Consider the following 17,284-nt stretch of genomic DNA (forward strand, 5'->3'; position numbering starts at 1 on the left):
GTGTGTGTGTGTGTGTGTGTGTGTGTGTGTGTGTGTGTGTGTGTGTAATACCTTGGAAACATTTTACAAGAGACATTTGGAAACTCAAAGTTGGTTTGCATCTGTCAGAGACAAGTATTTGCATATGAAAGCAGATCAAATCGTGAGTGATAATTACTTTTGCTGAAGTATGATCTTTAGACTCCCCAGGGGGTTTCCATGCAAACAAAATTGGAATACTTCAGGGATGCTTGAACACTTTTAAAACCAGCAATCAACAACAAGACATGCTTTTACAATCTCCATTGATGTCATAATAATTCAGATGTATGATCCATACAAATAGAAGTAGTGATTTTTTTACTCAGTCATAGGTGATGCATTACGGTACCTTTATGATATAGTATGCGTATTACTTGCTATATCACCATCAGCCTGTGTGTGTGTGTGTGTGTGTGTGTGTGTGTGTGTGTGTGTGTGTGTGCGTGCGTGCGTGCGTGCGTGCGTGCGTGCGCGTGCGTGCGCGTAGTGATAAGTGTTCCAAACCGCTTTAGACAGGGGTGTAATGACACTGTTTTTAGATCTGACAGTTCGAGTTGTTCTTATCTTTTTTTCTGACCGCTGCTTCATCCTGCTTTTGGATCTTCTTTAAATGTGAACCATTTTCACATTGCGGTTTTATTCTTTTGGTTTCCATTATTCTGTAACTGCATTATGTATGCAATACAATAAATGAGTTCTAACTTGCTTTAGGGCACTTCACAGAGAATCACATTTTGTTTCATCCTGACTGAAGAGCACAGACTTAATCAGAAGACATTCCTCTGTAATCAAAAGGAGCCTCAAGCTTTTGCCTCCTTCTTACATTCTTAACAGTGTAGCTTTGCAGTCTGCTATATTTACAATAAACACATTAGTAAAGACATATCCTTTTTTTCATTGATTAAGTGCAAAAAGGTAGAGAAAAATACACTGAGAAAGGAGCTTAAGGAGCTGTTTTCCTTTAGATAACACGCACAGCGTGTTTTTGCAGTGTATGTTGCTAATTACTGCTTTCTTCAATACCCTGAAAACTGAATTGAAAACAAACTCTAAACAATGCTGCTGTTTTTATTTTCTCCATAGCAATGGAACCTATAATGTAGCTGTGTTTGAAGTCCTTTATGTATCTCTTACATTTTGTTCCTGTAACTAATGAGCATGCTCTTGAAAAGTGCACATTCATATTCTAGCATATACAATTTGCATAGCACTGTAGCATCCAAGTTTGTCACTATATCTGCCCTAAACACATTGAAGAATACTCTGCCTGGAAAAAGCTGATTGATTCACAAATGCAAACCACAGATCAGACTGTCAGGCAAAACAAAGAGACTGTCAGTGTGTGTTTGTGCCTTACTTTGTGAAACCATAAAAACATTAACATTTGTCATTGCTGGAGACATCCCCAACATTCTGGCAGCTCTTATTGCCAATTGTAAAAAATGAATATCAATGCAGACCTCTCCAGTGTAATTACAACACATTGATGCTGGAATGCGTTTTTATTACCTTAATTTTCAGACATAAAGAAAATGTTAGGCTCTACCTTATTTTAATGACCTGACATAATAATAAACAATGACTGTGATTTGGTGGCTAGTGTAATGTGTAGTCTGATTTACCAGTTCATGTTGATGTTGCTACACTGTTTTTATCCATAATGCACACTTACGAGCTTAGTCAAGACGGATTCACACATCATTCTTTGTCATCATAAGTCTTCTTAATTGAAATCAAAAAGAGGCATGAATGCAGCATGCTAAAGAGCATTTTATTCTGATTCAAACCCCTGGAGTTACTCTTTTGCATATATGATTGGAGTGTCATGGTTTGTCAGCATGGTTTAATGTAGTTTAATGAACTGCAACACATGTTGATGAAGCTGAAAGGGCTGTTCTTTTAAAACGGCTGTCAACCATCACAGCATAACCCTTTCCCCAGTCAGAAGTGTTCCATGTAAATGCCAACATGTTGCTGATTAATTGGCGGTTACTAAGTAGTCAGGGGGTTGCACCCACATTTTCCCAAAAGGGTGGATTCTCTTTTGGCTCATTGTAAGGCCACCAGACAATAATAATATAATAATAACATGTCTTGGCCCAACATGGCCACTTTGTGTTAGAAGTTGGCCAAAGATGGGGTCACCACATCCCTGTGAAGTAATATTGTTAACAAGTGTTACAATTCTGATATTAGCCTAACATGACAGTATGCTCCCAATGTGTGCAGCATAAAGCAACCCTTTGTAAATAAGCATTTAAAATGTGTATATTTGTGCCATTTTATTGACATTTAAAGTGAGTGGGACCAGGTGAAGGATGGATGAGGAAGAAATGAAACAAGCATGGACAGCTTGAGAAAATACAATGATTCAGTAAGCAAGCCTGTGAACATTATTAAGACTTTATTGCAGTACAACACTTTTAATATGAGGGTGTATACGACAGCCTGTCACTATCACAGCTGATTTAAACCAACTGGAGTTTCATTGATCTAAACACAACTGTCAAGTTATACCCTCTTCTGAAGATATCTCAATAGTTAGCTTTGGCAGAACATTAGATTGTCATTGAAACCATTGCAACCAATTGTAAATGGCACTCTAACTGATAACAAGTGCAGACAGCTCCGATCTGTTTTCTCTTGTGTTATTAACTCTCCCCAGCTGAACGAGCATGGCAGTGCGTAATGGTGGTTGACTGATCGCTATCACCCTCACTAAATTACACAGAAAAACCCATACGTTCGTAATTGAAAAGCATAAAAAACACACATAGTCTGATGTGTGGGAGAACTGAATGGGGTGTGTCTAAATGTTTAAAATATAACTGTAATGATACTGTACATTTACGCTGTACGAATGTGAGCAGGTTGAGTGGGTGAACCAAGGGAGGGATATGTGCATTCAAACTCACCATTGGCACCATTTTCTGCAACATTAACACATTCAAGATATATAACAATAATGCTATCATAAAAGTAAGCAACACAGGGAGATAATTAGAGAGGAAAACCAGCATGAAGAGTCTGAGAAAAGAGAATTATTAGTTATGAAGCCTGTGAAATAGGTCATTATTAAAAAAGGCATTACATATGAAAGCAAACGTTGTGGAGTGCTTAGAATGAGAATTATACCCTCTTTAAAAACCATGCTTAATTAACAAAGGTTAAAAAGGAATGGAGCCATGAGAGATGAGACCAATATTATGTTTAAAATAGCACATTATATACTTGATCTGAAATATGTCCAATGTTAGCTTGTTTATGTTAGCTCTGAAAATCAATATACAATTATTTCTGAAGGGCTGTTCATTTTTTAGGTTTAACCTCAACTCCTATCCTATTCTGTATAACAAATGGTGTATTACTTATATGTAGACACTTTGATCCCTCAGCCACAAGTGCATGTAATGGTACAATGTATTATTCAATCAATATTTTAATCAAATGTGTATATTTTAACTTGCTCCCACTGAGTCAAGTTGAAATATATTATTCAATCAATATTCCATTCTTGATCAATGGTTTCATGGTAATGTTAACTTGTTTCCACTCAAAAGAGTAGAAATATCAATCCTAATGTTATGGTAACACTGGTTGAGAAATGTGTATCACAAACGTAAATCAACATTACCCTTTCACTCACTTTCGGCTTCATTCTTTTCAGGATTGTTTAAGGATCTCAAATAAAATATTTTAATCAACAATAAATGTAATGCAAGCCCCACATTTTCGCAATCAACATTAGTGTCACAGAATGGGAGCTCATGTCTCATGAAGGAGGTTCAAGTGATACAAATCATGGCAAGACTGAGATATCGCTAGAAAATTACTTTATATAGTTTGTCTAGTATGACGTATACACATGGGTGAAATTAGGGATGATGGAGTGAGTAAAGAGGGAACACATAGTATAATAGTATTATTGAGGGAACATCAGCTGAATAATGTGGTGTATGATTGGGATGAGGATGGGGAGATATACTGGGGGAATAATCAAGAGTAATGGAGAGAGCTATTGTTTTTTCAAAGAAAAAGTCTGGGATGAAAAAACTGGAAACACTGAAGTGTCTTTGTGTATGTTAAGTTTATCATTGTTTTTTCTATTCTTCTCATTGTTTAAGAACAGAAAACATGCAAGTTCAAAGTACAGAGCATCATTTTGTGTGTCATAATAACATTACATATGGAAGATAATAAACAGGTAAATCTAAGAGAAAACAAGCATATAGAAAAGCCTGGTGTCGTCTGATGCGGAAGTACTTGGACATCCATGGATACACATGTTCTGCTGGGGGTTTTAAGTACCAAGAGAGGAGAAGAAAAGAGGGGTGTACTTTACACAGGCCTCCCACTGATGACACATTCAATGCTATTGATTAGCCTGGTAGTCAAGCTGGGCAGGCTAATATACTGCTGCCCAATGGTACACACACATATCACACCATGAGTTTTGAGTCGTGTCTTCAGGGTTAGAAAGTAGAAATGGATCCATATCTACCTTTCTTTCATAAATCTGACAGATAGAATGTGATGGTCTCTTGCCACACTGTTAAAGCATATGGCAACTAAACTGCAGCCGAAAGGTGACCCTCTCTTTATGTGTTATAACATTTGAATTCATTCATATAGCCAAGGACTTTATTTTTCCCTGAGACATGTGATTATCATAAGAAAGGTTCAATGTAAGCACACAACCAAAGCAGGGTTTTGGTGCAGAAAAACCTTTTTAATCAGGTTGTCGAATACACACCATTACAATTCTTTAACATAAGATAGTGAAGTACTTTTTATTTTAAGTTTTGAATCATGGTGTATGATTGTGCTATGATACAGTGGTTCAAGGCCAGGTGAGGAACTATGGAAAAAGAGTGTGAGAAGACACGGTTCTGTTCTACCACATCATGTCATCCCAGATACAGGTCAACATCTATTGCAATTGTAAATGTGACTTGTCTGGGGAAACTTGTGCCACACCTGTCAGACAGACAGGTGTTGTTGGAAACCGGTATTGAGTGAGGAAAGGATGGCCCCGGGGGGATTAAAGTGGTGCAAACTGGAAAGAGAGAAATCAGTCTGACAATGTTTGATAGAACTGTGTTAAATTGTGTGTGAGTCCCCCGAGTCCTAGAGTGTCATCATGCCGGCACTGTTAAGAAGAACTGCATTCATGAGACTAAAGCACATGAGACTAAAGCACTAGTCCACAATACTTAGACCTTTGATGTGGATAGGATCACAAATTCATGAAGCTATTTTGGATTAGCCATGTTGTATCTATACACCTCTTTTTTGAATATCCACATTTATATTACATCTTGCCAAAAATCACACAAGCACTGGTCACGAAAAGATCTTCAGTTTAAAAAGATTTCAGTTAACTATGCAACCGCACAATGATAAATCCCATTATGAGCCCACATCATTGTGTAATATTATAGCTTCTAAGCCTTGGTACTTGTCATTTTGCTTCATTGTGACTTTATTGTAGCATTGTTCTCAATAGAAGTTTGACTTTGAAATATCGTATTTACTGTGAGTCAACTATTTAAGCCTATAAACACATTCTGCCCATGGTTTTGGTTTATTTAGTTTCTTTGTTTGGTAAAAGTAAACTGTGATTATATGTTCAGGGCACAGCCACAGATATTAATTATTTCAATATGGTTCAGCGTGAAAAGACAAACTATGTGAAAATAATGGCTAGACCACAACCAGGTTTTTCCATTACTCATCTTTTTTTTCTTGCAGTAAACTTGGCCTAGTAGCAGCAAAGCACTTAGAACTGTACGTTAAGGACAGTTTTAGACCAGCTCACATCACTTATTTAATGTCCTTGTATCGAGACTGAAATGAAGATCCTATAGAGCTCTGCCAGCTGTGGGTCACTTCAGCCACAGGGCTATGGAAAAGCTAGGATTGCTGCGGTTAGCAGACTAGCCAAATGACCAAGCTACTGCAGTTTCTCAGCAGGCCAGAGACGTGCTGCCATATGTCTTTGTATCTGTATCAACTCATTGCTTATTTCCTTCTGTCTTCCAGTTGCCCTGCTCCCAGTGGAGGATAATGGAACAGCTGTGGTTCTCTTTGCTGTTGCTGGCAGCAGCATGCAGGGGACAGCCGTGTCCGAAACGCTGTATGTGCCAGAGCCTTTCTCCGTCGCTCGCTATCCTCTGCTCCAAGACGGGCCTGCTGTTTGTTCCTGCTGCTATTGACCGGCGCACCGTGGAGCTACGGCTCCAAGAAAACTTTATTACAGGTAACGTACCTTCCAGTCCATCCTGTAGTCCATTTTACCATCAATCAACGCAGTGTATTAAGACACTTTGCATGATCCTGTCTTTTCCTTATCTTCATCGACTGCAATGATTTATTCAAGTGTGAACCTGCTGGAATAATATTAAGCAACAGCAGGTGTTATATATTGACAGGTTAAAGATACCTGTAATATTCAAAGGTCACATTGGATGCAGTGAGCAGAGTATGTCACACGATTGAAAGCCCCCAAATGCTGGCTAAAGTTACACATTGTTTTGTGGTATTACTTTTGAAAATGTGTACTTTTGAATACATTTCAGCCAAGCAAATCTCATTCATGATTAATCTTCTCTTGATGAGAAATACTTTTATTTATACATTGAACCATACGTAATTTTTAAGGACTCAGTGTTGCTTTATCCACTTATTTTACCAAGAAAGCTACATAATATTCTGAAGCTTGATTTGAAAGAAATGTTATTCCATGGTTTGCCAAAGCTGAAGACACACAGGCTAAAAATAAAGACTGCTTTCACAGGTTCCAAAAGGAGATAATTTGATGCACTGTTAACAGTATCGCACAGCAAGTCACATCCAAATCAATTTCAGTTCAGCAAAACGAAACATTCAGTATCTTATTTTGGGGGATACCAGATAATCTGGGTGTCACAGGGTTCAGGATTTGAACTCTTGAGCTGAGTAGGCATGACTTTATCAATTTAGATATCATCTCTATAAACAGATATCTGCATATGAATGCAGAATAAGTAAGGAAGAGGATGATATTCTAGTATCAAGTGTTTTCCTTTTTGTAGTCTGAGTAGCATTTACCAATCACATTTTAGCAGGCTTTGGTTGCGAGAAAGAAGACACACACATACCAAAATGCAATCTTTGATCCAATGGGCTATGCTCGCATAATCATTTTGTTTTTTTTAATCTCTGTAAACAGATATCCAGATAAACAATTTGGCCATAGACATTGTCTCTCAACTCCATTCTTGGGTTTCAAGTTGCTAATCCGAATGTGGATATAGGAAGAGGATGTCTGGGCGACGACATCCATATATTTTGATTTCATAATACTGTATGTAATCTGGCCACTTGGGATGCAATTGATGGAGCGTCTCTTTATGTTAATTTTGTTTACTCCCAGCTGTCCGAAGAAAGGACTTTGCCAACATGACCAGCCTGCTACATCTGACCCTGTCGAGAAACACCATCAGTCAGATCCTCCCTTCAGCTTTCAGTGACTTGCGACGACTGAGAGCACTCCACCTAGACTCTAACAGATTAACTGTTATCAAGGTGAGACTAATGGATAGATAACTTCATTGATTGATGATATTAATAATCAGATGTATAACTCACTGTTGATTAAATAGGAAATAACTTTAAAGAACTAAAGATGGATGGTTAAAACATTCACTGAACAATAGAGTATAGATATGTAATGCTCTTACTCTGATGCCTTTCAAAGCAGTTTTGCTTTTTCTCAAACCAGGATGACCATTTCAAAGGCCTGACCAACCTCCGTCACCTGATCCTCGCCAGCAACCAGATTCACTCCATATCTGCTCATGCCTTTGATGATTTCCTGTCCACACTGGAGGATCTCGACCTCAGCTACAATAATCTTGCCGAGACACCTTGGGACATGATCGGGCGCCTCACCAATGTCAATACCCTAAATATGGATCACAACCTTATAGAACATGTTCCCCAAGGTGTATTCACAAACCTACACAAGCTAGCCAGGTAAATAATTAAAGGAGCAAATGATAAAGAATGTATAAATGCAAAGGATGTTTTACTGATCAACTGGATCAATTGCTGTTGATCTAGGGATAAAGAACAAGTTCCCCTCTTTCTTCCGCTCTCTTTTATCCTATTCTCATTTTCTCCTTATTCGGTCCTTTCACAGGCTAGACATGACATCCAACAAGCTGAAGAAAATCCCCCCGGACCCTTTGTTCCTGAGAATTCCAGTTTATGCTAAGTCCAAAGGCTCCCCCCTCACCTCCCTGGTGTTAAGTTTTGGTGGCAACCCCCTTCACTGTAACTGTGAACTTCTGTGGTTGAGAAGACTGACCAGAGAAGACGACCTTGAGACATGCGCTTCTCCCCCTGACCTCAGTGCCAAGTATTTCTGGACCATTCCTGAAGAGGTGCAGTTTTAACTTTAAGAAAACTAATACAAATATTGAAAACATCTTGAAACTAACACATATTACTCATTTAAATAATAGTCATTTAAATAATCAAAACGTTCTTTTTGCCGTAGGAGTTTATTTGTGACCCACCAGTTTTGACCCGTAAGTCGCCACATACAGTGTCTATGGAAGGCCAACATGCAAGTTTAAAGTGCAAAGCGAATGGTGATCCAGAGCCTGAAGTTCACTGGATCAACCCTGAAGGGCGACTCATATCTAATGGCACCAGGTACTAACTTGGTTTTCCTACAGTCTTGTTACATCTGAAATGAATTTATTTTCTCAATAGTTTCTCAAATTTAAAAGGCAAGGTGTTTATTCATGGCATGTGACTTTTCACCTAAGAGCACTTCACCATATTTAATGATGTCAGAAACCTGGCAAACAAGTTGGCAGGGGCAAGAGAGGGGCTCTTCAAATATTTCTCCATGTACCGCTGAGGCTTAGTGTTCTCTGCCAAGGTGCAACCAAGTTAGAACGTCAGACAGTGTGTCTCACTTAATTTGTGTGTTGGCTGTAGTATTAGGGCGTAGGCACACTACTCGTGTGGGCAAAAGGTGAATCAGGATCAGAAGGTAGTTGCTGAGGTCACACCTTTCTCACACTTCTATCTGGTAACCTACTTCTTTGCACACATGTCAGAGATATGCATTTATAGTTATGGTTTTGCATATACAACATCTGTTTTTGAAGATTGATAGTATTACAAAAAAACCTGTGACAGTCCTATAATTCCTTGCTTGAGCACTCTTTGGTTTTGCGTTTGCATTTTTCAATATTTTGATAGGGAAAGGCCAGTTTACGGAAGTGACGCAATCTTGTATCTTGACAAATATAATGTTTGTTGATTATCATATTCATGTGGAAGAAGCCTACAAAGAGTCAACAACATAGCCCCCCAGACTGGCAGAAATGCAGTTTCTGCTTTAAATGCTTTTTACTTTGTTGGTATATATACTTTGCTGGTTGTTAAGAAAATATCACCTGTCACCGGCTTGAACTTCAATATCAGGATACATGCATTTATTAGCCTTGCAAGAATGGAAGTAGTCATCACATACAGAGCTGCATGGGACAACATAGTTCCGAGATCAGTGTCCTTCACATGCTTATATACAAGAGAGGGTGTTATTCAGTCACAAGATACATGTATACCGGTTCAAAGCAGTATTCTGAGCCTTAGTTCAGATTAGCTAAGGCCTGCGTAAGCAATAAACATGACAGTCATATGCCTATCTCCTTAGGGGCTGTGTCATCATGTTAATCGTAAGCTATCGTATGTAAAACACAGTGTCTCATGACCGTCATCCATGTAATCATACATCTGGTTACCTACACAGTTACAGTTAGGCCTCTGTTATCATGTGCTACTCTGATATTCAAAGAATACATTCAGCATTTTCCCAACACTGGTATATTTACATTTTATGTATGTCATATTTAATTATTACTATTAACTTTATGATACATTTCGCTTTTTTTCAGAACGTTGGTTTTCCCTAATGGAAGCCTGGAGATTAATGTAACAGTCCTAAAGGATTCAGGTAACTTCACCTGCATTGCCTCAAACGCAGCCGGTGAATCAACGGGCAGGGTGGAGCTTGTTGTGACGGCAGTGCCCCATCTGGCTAACAGCACGAGCCGCAGCCGAGACCCTTCCTCTGAACCGGCCCCGTCTGACATCCTAACCTCCTCTAAGGTTGCCCTGCCTAACAACGAGACACGAGGGGCCGACCGGAGGGTCTCATTGGTGGAACTGACAGGAAACTCTGCCCTCATTAGATGGAGCAGTCAGACGCCTACAACTGGAGTCAGGATGTTCCAGGTCCAGTACAACAGCTCTGGAGATGACACACTTGTTTACAGGTATTTCTATTTACACTCTCATTTTAGATCTGTCTATCTGTGTGTGTCTTTCTTTTATTTGATATTATCAGCTGTTTTGACTTTGTATTCTTGAAGGAGTATTGGTAAGAAAAGAAATATATATTTCCCTACATGTGTTTGTTGAGTGAGCATTTGTGTGTTTGTCTGCAGCTGTGTGTAAGTTATTCAGAAGGCATCAGCTGCTGCTATGAGGGTGAGAGCAGATGATGGATGATACAAATGGATATAAGCCAGTTATCCAGTTGTAAAAGTCTAATCAACTGTAATGATAAAGACGTCTGTAGTGGAACAGTGCCATTGCAGGGTTCAAGGGGCCTTTGCCAAATGTGGGGAGTAGGGCTTTTAAATGCATGTCAGTTTCCTTCTGTGCGGCACTGATGGGCTGACCTTGTTGCTGCATTGTTTCATTGCTGATATTTACATCATGACTTTATAAATATGCCATCTTTCCATATTATCCTTGGTTTGACTCGACTTAGACATTTGATGATCTTTGTCATTACTTTGTCAGATTTAACTTAATGCCAACACATTGAACTAATGACCAGTGAACTGCTGCAATGTGTCCAGGAATTTAAATGTTTCAATGTAGATTACATGGATAATGTAAAAGATCCCTAAAACAAACAGGTACTTTTTTCTGCCGTGCACAACATGCTGCTGCATACAGCATGCATTCATCCCATCTAAACAAATAGGAAGTGAACTATTGGTATCAATAGCATATTGAAAGGATTTTAAGAGCAGTTCAAGGTATATCAATGGCAACCATTTTGCGCGAATATCTCATAAAGCCTAGTGAAGCCATATTTATTTTCGGTTCTGAAGAGTTTTCATATGTTGTGGAGTTGTCATGGCAACAGAATGGGAAAGTATCCCAGGTCTTGCTATGAGTTACATCTGGCTTTAATAATACCACACAAGTGCTGCTGACCGTTATAAATGTGTAAATGTCAATGAATGATTTACTTCTGTAATCACAGAAAACAGTCAGCCTTCACTGCCCTGCAGAATTATCTGAAACCGATTCAGCTCAGCTTGTCCTTTTACTCTTGATCAACCGCAGAAATTGTCTCTTGGGAAAAACTATTTTCGAAAGAAGAACTTGTGATATAATATGTTAAATCCATCCACAGTACATGGGGATTATAACCCTCTTAATTTGTGTGATCTAGAAATGGTGGTCCTGTCTGAAAAGTGATTATGATGTTATTTCTAAGCTTGAGAGGACACTTGATATTGAGACAGTTCAATGAACTAGGATAGACAAGCCACCTCTTACAATACTAAGCATGGCAACCAATCTCCTGCATAGCAACCTCCCATATGCACCAGCCTATTCAAGGTTGGATGCAATTAGTGAGAACATCTAAACTTCCTGTTGATTCTCTGCATTTTTACATCACTAATTGCATATTAATTGTATATTGTGCAACTCCGAACTTAAATGGAATAACACCTGAGGCTCACACCATTCTCAAACACCTGTGTGAAATTAGACACAACAGGCTAGCATTCATTAGATAAACAAAATGATTTACATTTGAAGCATGATGCATTTCCATTCCTATTAGATAGCCATTTAAACCATAAAGGGATTTTCATGAAAACTATGCTGGACTATCATCCAGCATAATCTGTTCTTATTCATAACAAAAAAGTTTGACAAAAACAAAATCTTATCAGATGTATGAATATATTAGTGCAGGTTAACCTAGCCATGGATAAATAACAGAGTAGAGGGCATTAAGGATACATTTGTAATGCATTACATCACAGGAAAAAAATCAAAGAGTGTCCTTGCTTTTTAACCAAAGGGTGGAACGATTGGTTTGTGATAGACACAGTGATGATAACCTCAACATGTCTATTAGATAAAAACATTAAATATGTTTTCTTATTTTATGTATTTACTCAATCATTTCTTGATTTCCCGCCTCCCACTGAGTAAATCTTTCGAGACAGAACATCCAGATCATAGCATCCTGTGATCTACACACCGCCCTTGGTCTGATTTATATTTAACTTGTATCTAAGCAGGCAGCTGAATTTCTACTTCCACTTCAGAAAGATCACCAATCCTCAAGAGAATTCCTGAGGAGCCCAGAGCATAGAGAGGGCTCTCAAAACACAGTCTCAAAACCCCGACTACTTACGATCAATGCCATTAGAGTAGAGAGTTTGTGTGTGATGGTGTGTGTGTCTGCGTGTGTCCATAGACATCCATTGGCCAAGTGCATTAGTTAACCATGAGTCTGAGACATGCTCTACCGGCCCCATGTCTTACATAAGCAATGCCTATTCATGTGTGTGTGTGTGTGTGCGTGCGTGCATGCGTGTGTGTGTGTGTACACCTGCAATATGTGTGTATTCATGTGCACACTGGACCAGATAACAGCTGTTTATTAGCCAAAACCCTTATGTCAGTTTAAGTGCCAACAATGGCAGCAGACTTCTGCAGGAGTGTCAATATGTTCCTTTTTCCTTCAATGCCTTGACTCAAACATGAACTAAGCTTTTAGATCTATTGGCTGGCGGTGTGTTCAGATGAAATTGTGATTTGTCTGCTCGATAGCTACTACTTGTCAGCTTTCTTTTGAAATGTGAGCAGCTAAAAACACAGGTAATGAAAAGAGCAATGGACAGCTCATGTTATAACATCCATCCAGGAAAGGTAAAATGTTGTTTGACCAATAGTTTATTTGTATGTTGTATTATCTAAACATTATACAGTGAAACTAATTAAAAGTAAACTACATTTTGACAAAAAAATGGACAAAGTGGATGAATGAGATACATATACACATATTTTCTTCTAAACATGTGAAAAACTTAACAGTATGAGCTTCCTTTTTAAATTTTGTTTTTCTTTGTTTTCATTTACAACACATTACATGCCTTCATTATTTCCCCACTGAGTTATCTGCATTTCCCAGCGTATCTCATAATGTTCTTCAAATGTGTGTGCTGATTGGTTTATTCCTGGATTTCAAGGAGCTGTCAGTTTTATTTAATGTACTACTGTGTTTCATAGTTAATGGGCCTTTTCAGGAGGGACAGCGCCTTTGCTTTTAGTCTAACTGGGCTGACAGCTTTATAGAAGGAACATAATAATTACCTGATTGCAATAGATTATTCCTTTTTTTATTTTCCCCTTAAGCTACACAAGTAATGGTGATTAAGTAAAGGAAAACTGTCAAACTGGGAGCCAAGAGTGATTGAAAAATACAAAGACCAATACATTTTATTTCATGATTTGCCTTCCAAGTACTCTAGGTTGATGTTTAAACTAGTTTCATTAAAATAATGTGTGCGTTTGTGTGAATGTGAGGGCTGAAGAATATCAAAAGGCATGCACAGCAGTACTCTAAACTCCACATCATTGTGTGACGTGACACAGGTGTCATGCATGTGTGGTGTGGGCGAAGTGTGTTTCAGCACATACAGTGGGGCAAAAAAGTATTTAGTCAGCCACCAATTGTGCGAGTTCTCCCACTTAAATAGATGAGAGAGGCCTGTAATTTTCATCCTAGGTATACCTCAACTATGAGAGACAGAATGAGAAAAATAAACATTGTCTGATTTTTAAAGACTTTATTTGCAAATTATGGTGTAAAATAAGTATTTGGTCCATAACGAAAGTTCAACTCAATACTTTGTTATATACCCTTTGTTGGCAATGGCAGAGGTCAAATGTTTTCTGTAAGTCTTCACAAGGTTTTCACACACTGTTGCTGGTATTTTGGCCCATTCCTCCATGCAGATCTCCTCTAGAGCAGTGATGTTTTGGGGCTGTCGCTGGGCAACACAGACTTTCAACTCCCTCCAAAGATTTTCTATGGGGTTGAGATCTGGAGACTGGCTAGGCCACTCCAGGACCTTGAAATGTTTCTTACGAAGCCACTCCTTCGTTGCCCGGGCGGTGTGTTTGGGATCATTGTCATGCTGAAAGACCCAGCCACGTTTCATCTTCAATGCCCTTGCTGATGGAAGGAGGTTGTCACTGAAAATCTCACGATACAAGGCCCCATTCATTCTTTCCTTTACACGGATCAGTCGTCCTGGTCCCTTTGCAGAAAAACAGCCCCAAAGCATGATGTTTCCACCCCCATGTTTCACAGTAGGTATGGTGTTCTTTGGATGCAACTCAGCATTCTTTCTCCTCCAAACACGTCTAGTTGAGTTTTTACCAAAAAGTTCTATTTTGGTTTCATCTGACCATATGACATTCTCCCAATCCTCTTCTGGATCATCTAAATGCTCTCTAGCAAACTTCAGATGGGCCTGGACATGTACTGGTTTAAGCAGGGGGACACGTGTGGCACTGCAGGATTTGAGTCCTCATAGTTGAAGTGTACCTAGGATGAAAATTACAGGCCTCTCTCATCTTTTTAAGGGGAGAACTTGCACAATTGGTGGCTGACTAAATACTTTTTTGCCCCACTGTATACCAACACCTCAACCTGTGTAACTTAATTAATTTACGGTAATCATGTGTAGAGGCAACACTTAGGAAATAGCACATTTCTAGTTATATGGAGAGGTAGTTGTGAGACTGTTACTTCTTATGTGGCATATCAGTGCAGGGCTCAGTCAAGCTGATGCTGGCAGGTGCAACATTTTTTTATTTTTTTAAATGTTGTATGTGATAAGGTGTCAATGAGAAATGCAGAAGTTATTTTTTTGAAAGCTGTAAAGTTTTCTTATACACATGTTTGTTATGACAATTTGAATACTCAAGCTATATTCATATACAAATTAGACAAAAACAACCATCACTTGAAATATTAAAGACAAATTGTTCAACTCTAATTTTCGATTTCTCTCTCTGGATAAATAAAGCCTTCCAAGAAAATTGCATCAAAAGGCAGAGGTGTTAAGTGTGGAGTCAGGTGTGGCGTCACAGTGCTTTGCACCTGTTGGCTTGTGTTACTGCATGTTGATTTATTCTGCTGGATGAGCTTTTGGGAGAATTGTGCATTCTGAATAAAACAAACTGAGGTGTGATCAGTCAATTGACACACGGCATCTATTGCACGTCTGTCCGTCCTGGGAGAGGGATCCCTCCTCTGTTGCTCTCCCTGAGGTTTCTCACATGTTCCCCTTTAAACTGTGGGGTTTTCTCTGGAAGTTTTTCCTTGTACGATGTGAGGGTCTAAGGACAGAGGGTGTCGTATTTTCATTCTGTACAAACTGTGAAGTCCACTGAGACACATTTTACATTTGTGATATTGGGCTATATAAATAATAAACATTGATTGATTGATTGATTGATTGATTGATTGAGATGTCTAGAAGGATCCATAGCTTGGATTCCACCCCGGCCTCACCAGGGATAGCACATCATCTAGGCAAACAAGCCTGGTCTTGGCTTGCACTCTGGGACTGAACAGGTAAGCCCAACCCAGAGATATATTTGCCTAAACTACACTTTTCATTTTGTAATGATTTATCTGTCCTGTCAGAAGGATTCTAGGTGATGTATTGCTGGGTGTCCACATTTGGAAATCATTTTGTCCGCCTTCCATTTCCCATCTCTGCCTATATTATTGACAGCACTCATTCTGTCAGTTTTTGGAAATGACAGCTGTATTTCCTACTGAGATTGAATCTCAAAATTGATTGTAATTATTACGAAAAAAAGAAGGGAACTGAGTACAGGCAATTTGAGTCAATGTCACCTGTTACAATGGCTATGCTTATTACAATATGATTTTACTTGTCGATTGCCAGAATACATGTCTAAGGCTTCATTGATCAACCAATGCTGTAGGTGTGTTTATTTCTTAATTTGATAGCTTAATTTGTTTTAGCTTTAGTCTTCAGTTTAAGTGGGGCAACGACCTTCAGATGCGGATATTAGGAGCTAGTGTGCGTACTTCTAACTAGGGCATATCAAAGGTTTGCAGTTTCCAAATCATAATGCAGACTTGACCACCTAACGGATTTGGTCTGGCTCATCATTTTGCAATGTGAGCACAATCTGACTCTGCAGTGTTGCGATATGCCAATCTGAGCATTCTGTTTGAGGATTAAAATTGAAGTGGAAATGTCATTTGCACCTTAGCTGTAGCTACCCTTAATAGTATGCATACCACCTTTGGTCAATGATATATTTCATAAAAAAGAGCAAGCGTGTCTCAAATACAAAAAGTTCGATCTTAAAAATAAAGCGCATTGAATTAGGTGACATGTTATCAACATACTGTAGTTGCAGAGGGTTTAGTTTGATTTAGTAAATGATTAAAAACACTTGTTTTTGCACTGTGTTGCGTCAGACTTCACACCTTAGGTGCCCAATCTATGAAGCACACATTTGAATTCTGGTGTGGGAGCATGACAGGGATTTAAAGATGTATTCATGCTACGTTAACCTTGTGGCATCGATGCAAAGCACCATCACACACCCATAAACAAACATCCCCACACACATATCTCTTCAAACCCCACTTTTAAGCTTAAGCCTTTGATTCTTCTCTCAAATTCACCTCGTGGTGTCCGTCTCGATAACATGCGAGTGAGTACATCATCGAATGGTGTGGAATACCATTTTTGAGTGTGTGTATGTTTGGGTGTGTGTTTCTGTGTGTCCAGGTTGATCTTAAGAATTTTATTCACCTCACATTTTTCTCACAATGCAAGGGCAGAAATAGGTCAATGTGAACCTTTTTCAATCACACAGACACACACATACACCCACAAACACACAAAAAACAGAGACTGCAGACCACATCTTGTGACCTAAGTCTCTCTAGCTTTTCTGCATTTGAAGGTTTGTGGTTCTTCGGATAATGGACTCACAGAAACATTAATTCTTCTCAGAACCGCAGCGTCAGGATATAGTGACTGGATGCAGGCATGAATAACTACTAGATAGCTTCAGGAGATAGCTGCTCTTGTGCCTG

At 38.9% G+C, this 17,284-nt stretch overlaps 1 protein-coding gene across 3 annotated transcripts in view; it reads left to right on the forward strand.

Moving 5' to 3' along the window:
- Positions 1–17,284, forward strand: part of LOC307037085 (leucine-rich repeat and fibronectin type III domain-containing protein 1-like protein) — a 135,794-nt gene that overhangs the window by 75,820 nt on the left and 42,690 nt on the right. For all 3 annotated transcript variants that reach the window (XM_079677821.1, XM_079677822.1, XM_079677823.1), the window contains exons 3-8: positions 6,064–6,280; positions 7,436–7,587; positions 7,784–8,037; positions 8,204–8,447; positions 8,564–8,721; positions 9,978–10,358. In XM_079677821.1, coding sequence (XP_079533947.1) covers positions 6,088–6,280; positions 7,436–7,587; positions 7,784–8,037; positions 8,204–8,447; positions 8,564–8,721; positions 9,978–10,358 — 1,382 coding nt within the window. In that variant the 5' untranslated portion in view covers positions 6,064–6,087. The remainder of the gene's footprint in view (positions 1–6,063; positions 6,281–7,435; positions 7,588–7,783; positions 8,038–8,203; positions 8,448–8,563; positions 8,722–9,977; positions 10,359–17,284) is intronic.

This window comes from Notothenia rossii (genome assembly GCF_949606895.1).
Source record: "Notothenia rossii genome assembly, chromosome: 4".
NCBI classification, from domain to species: Eukaryota; Metazoa; Chordata; class Actinopteri; order Perciformes; family Nototheniidae; genus Notothenia; species Notothenia rossii.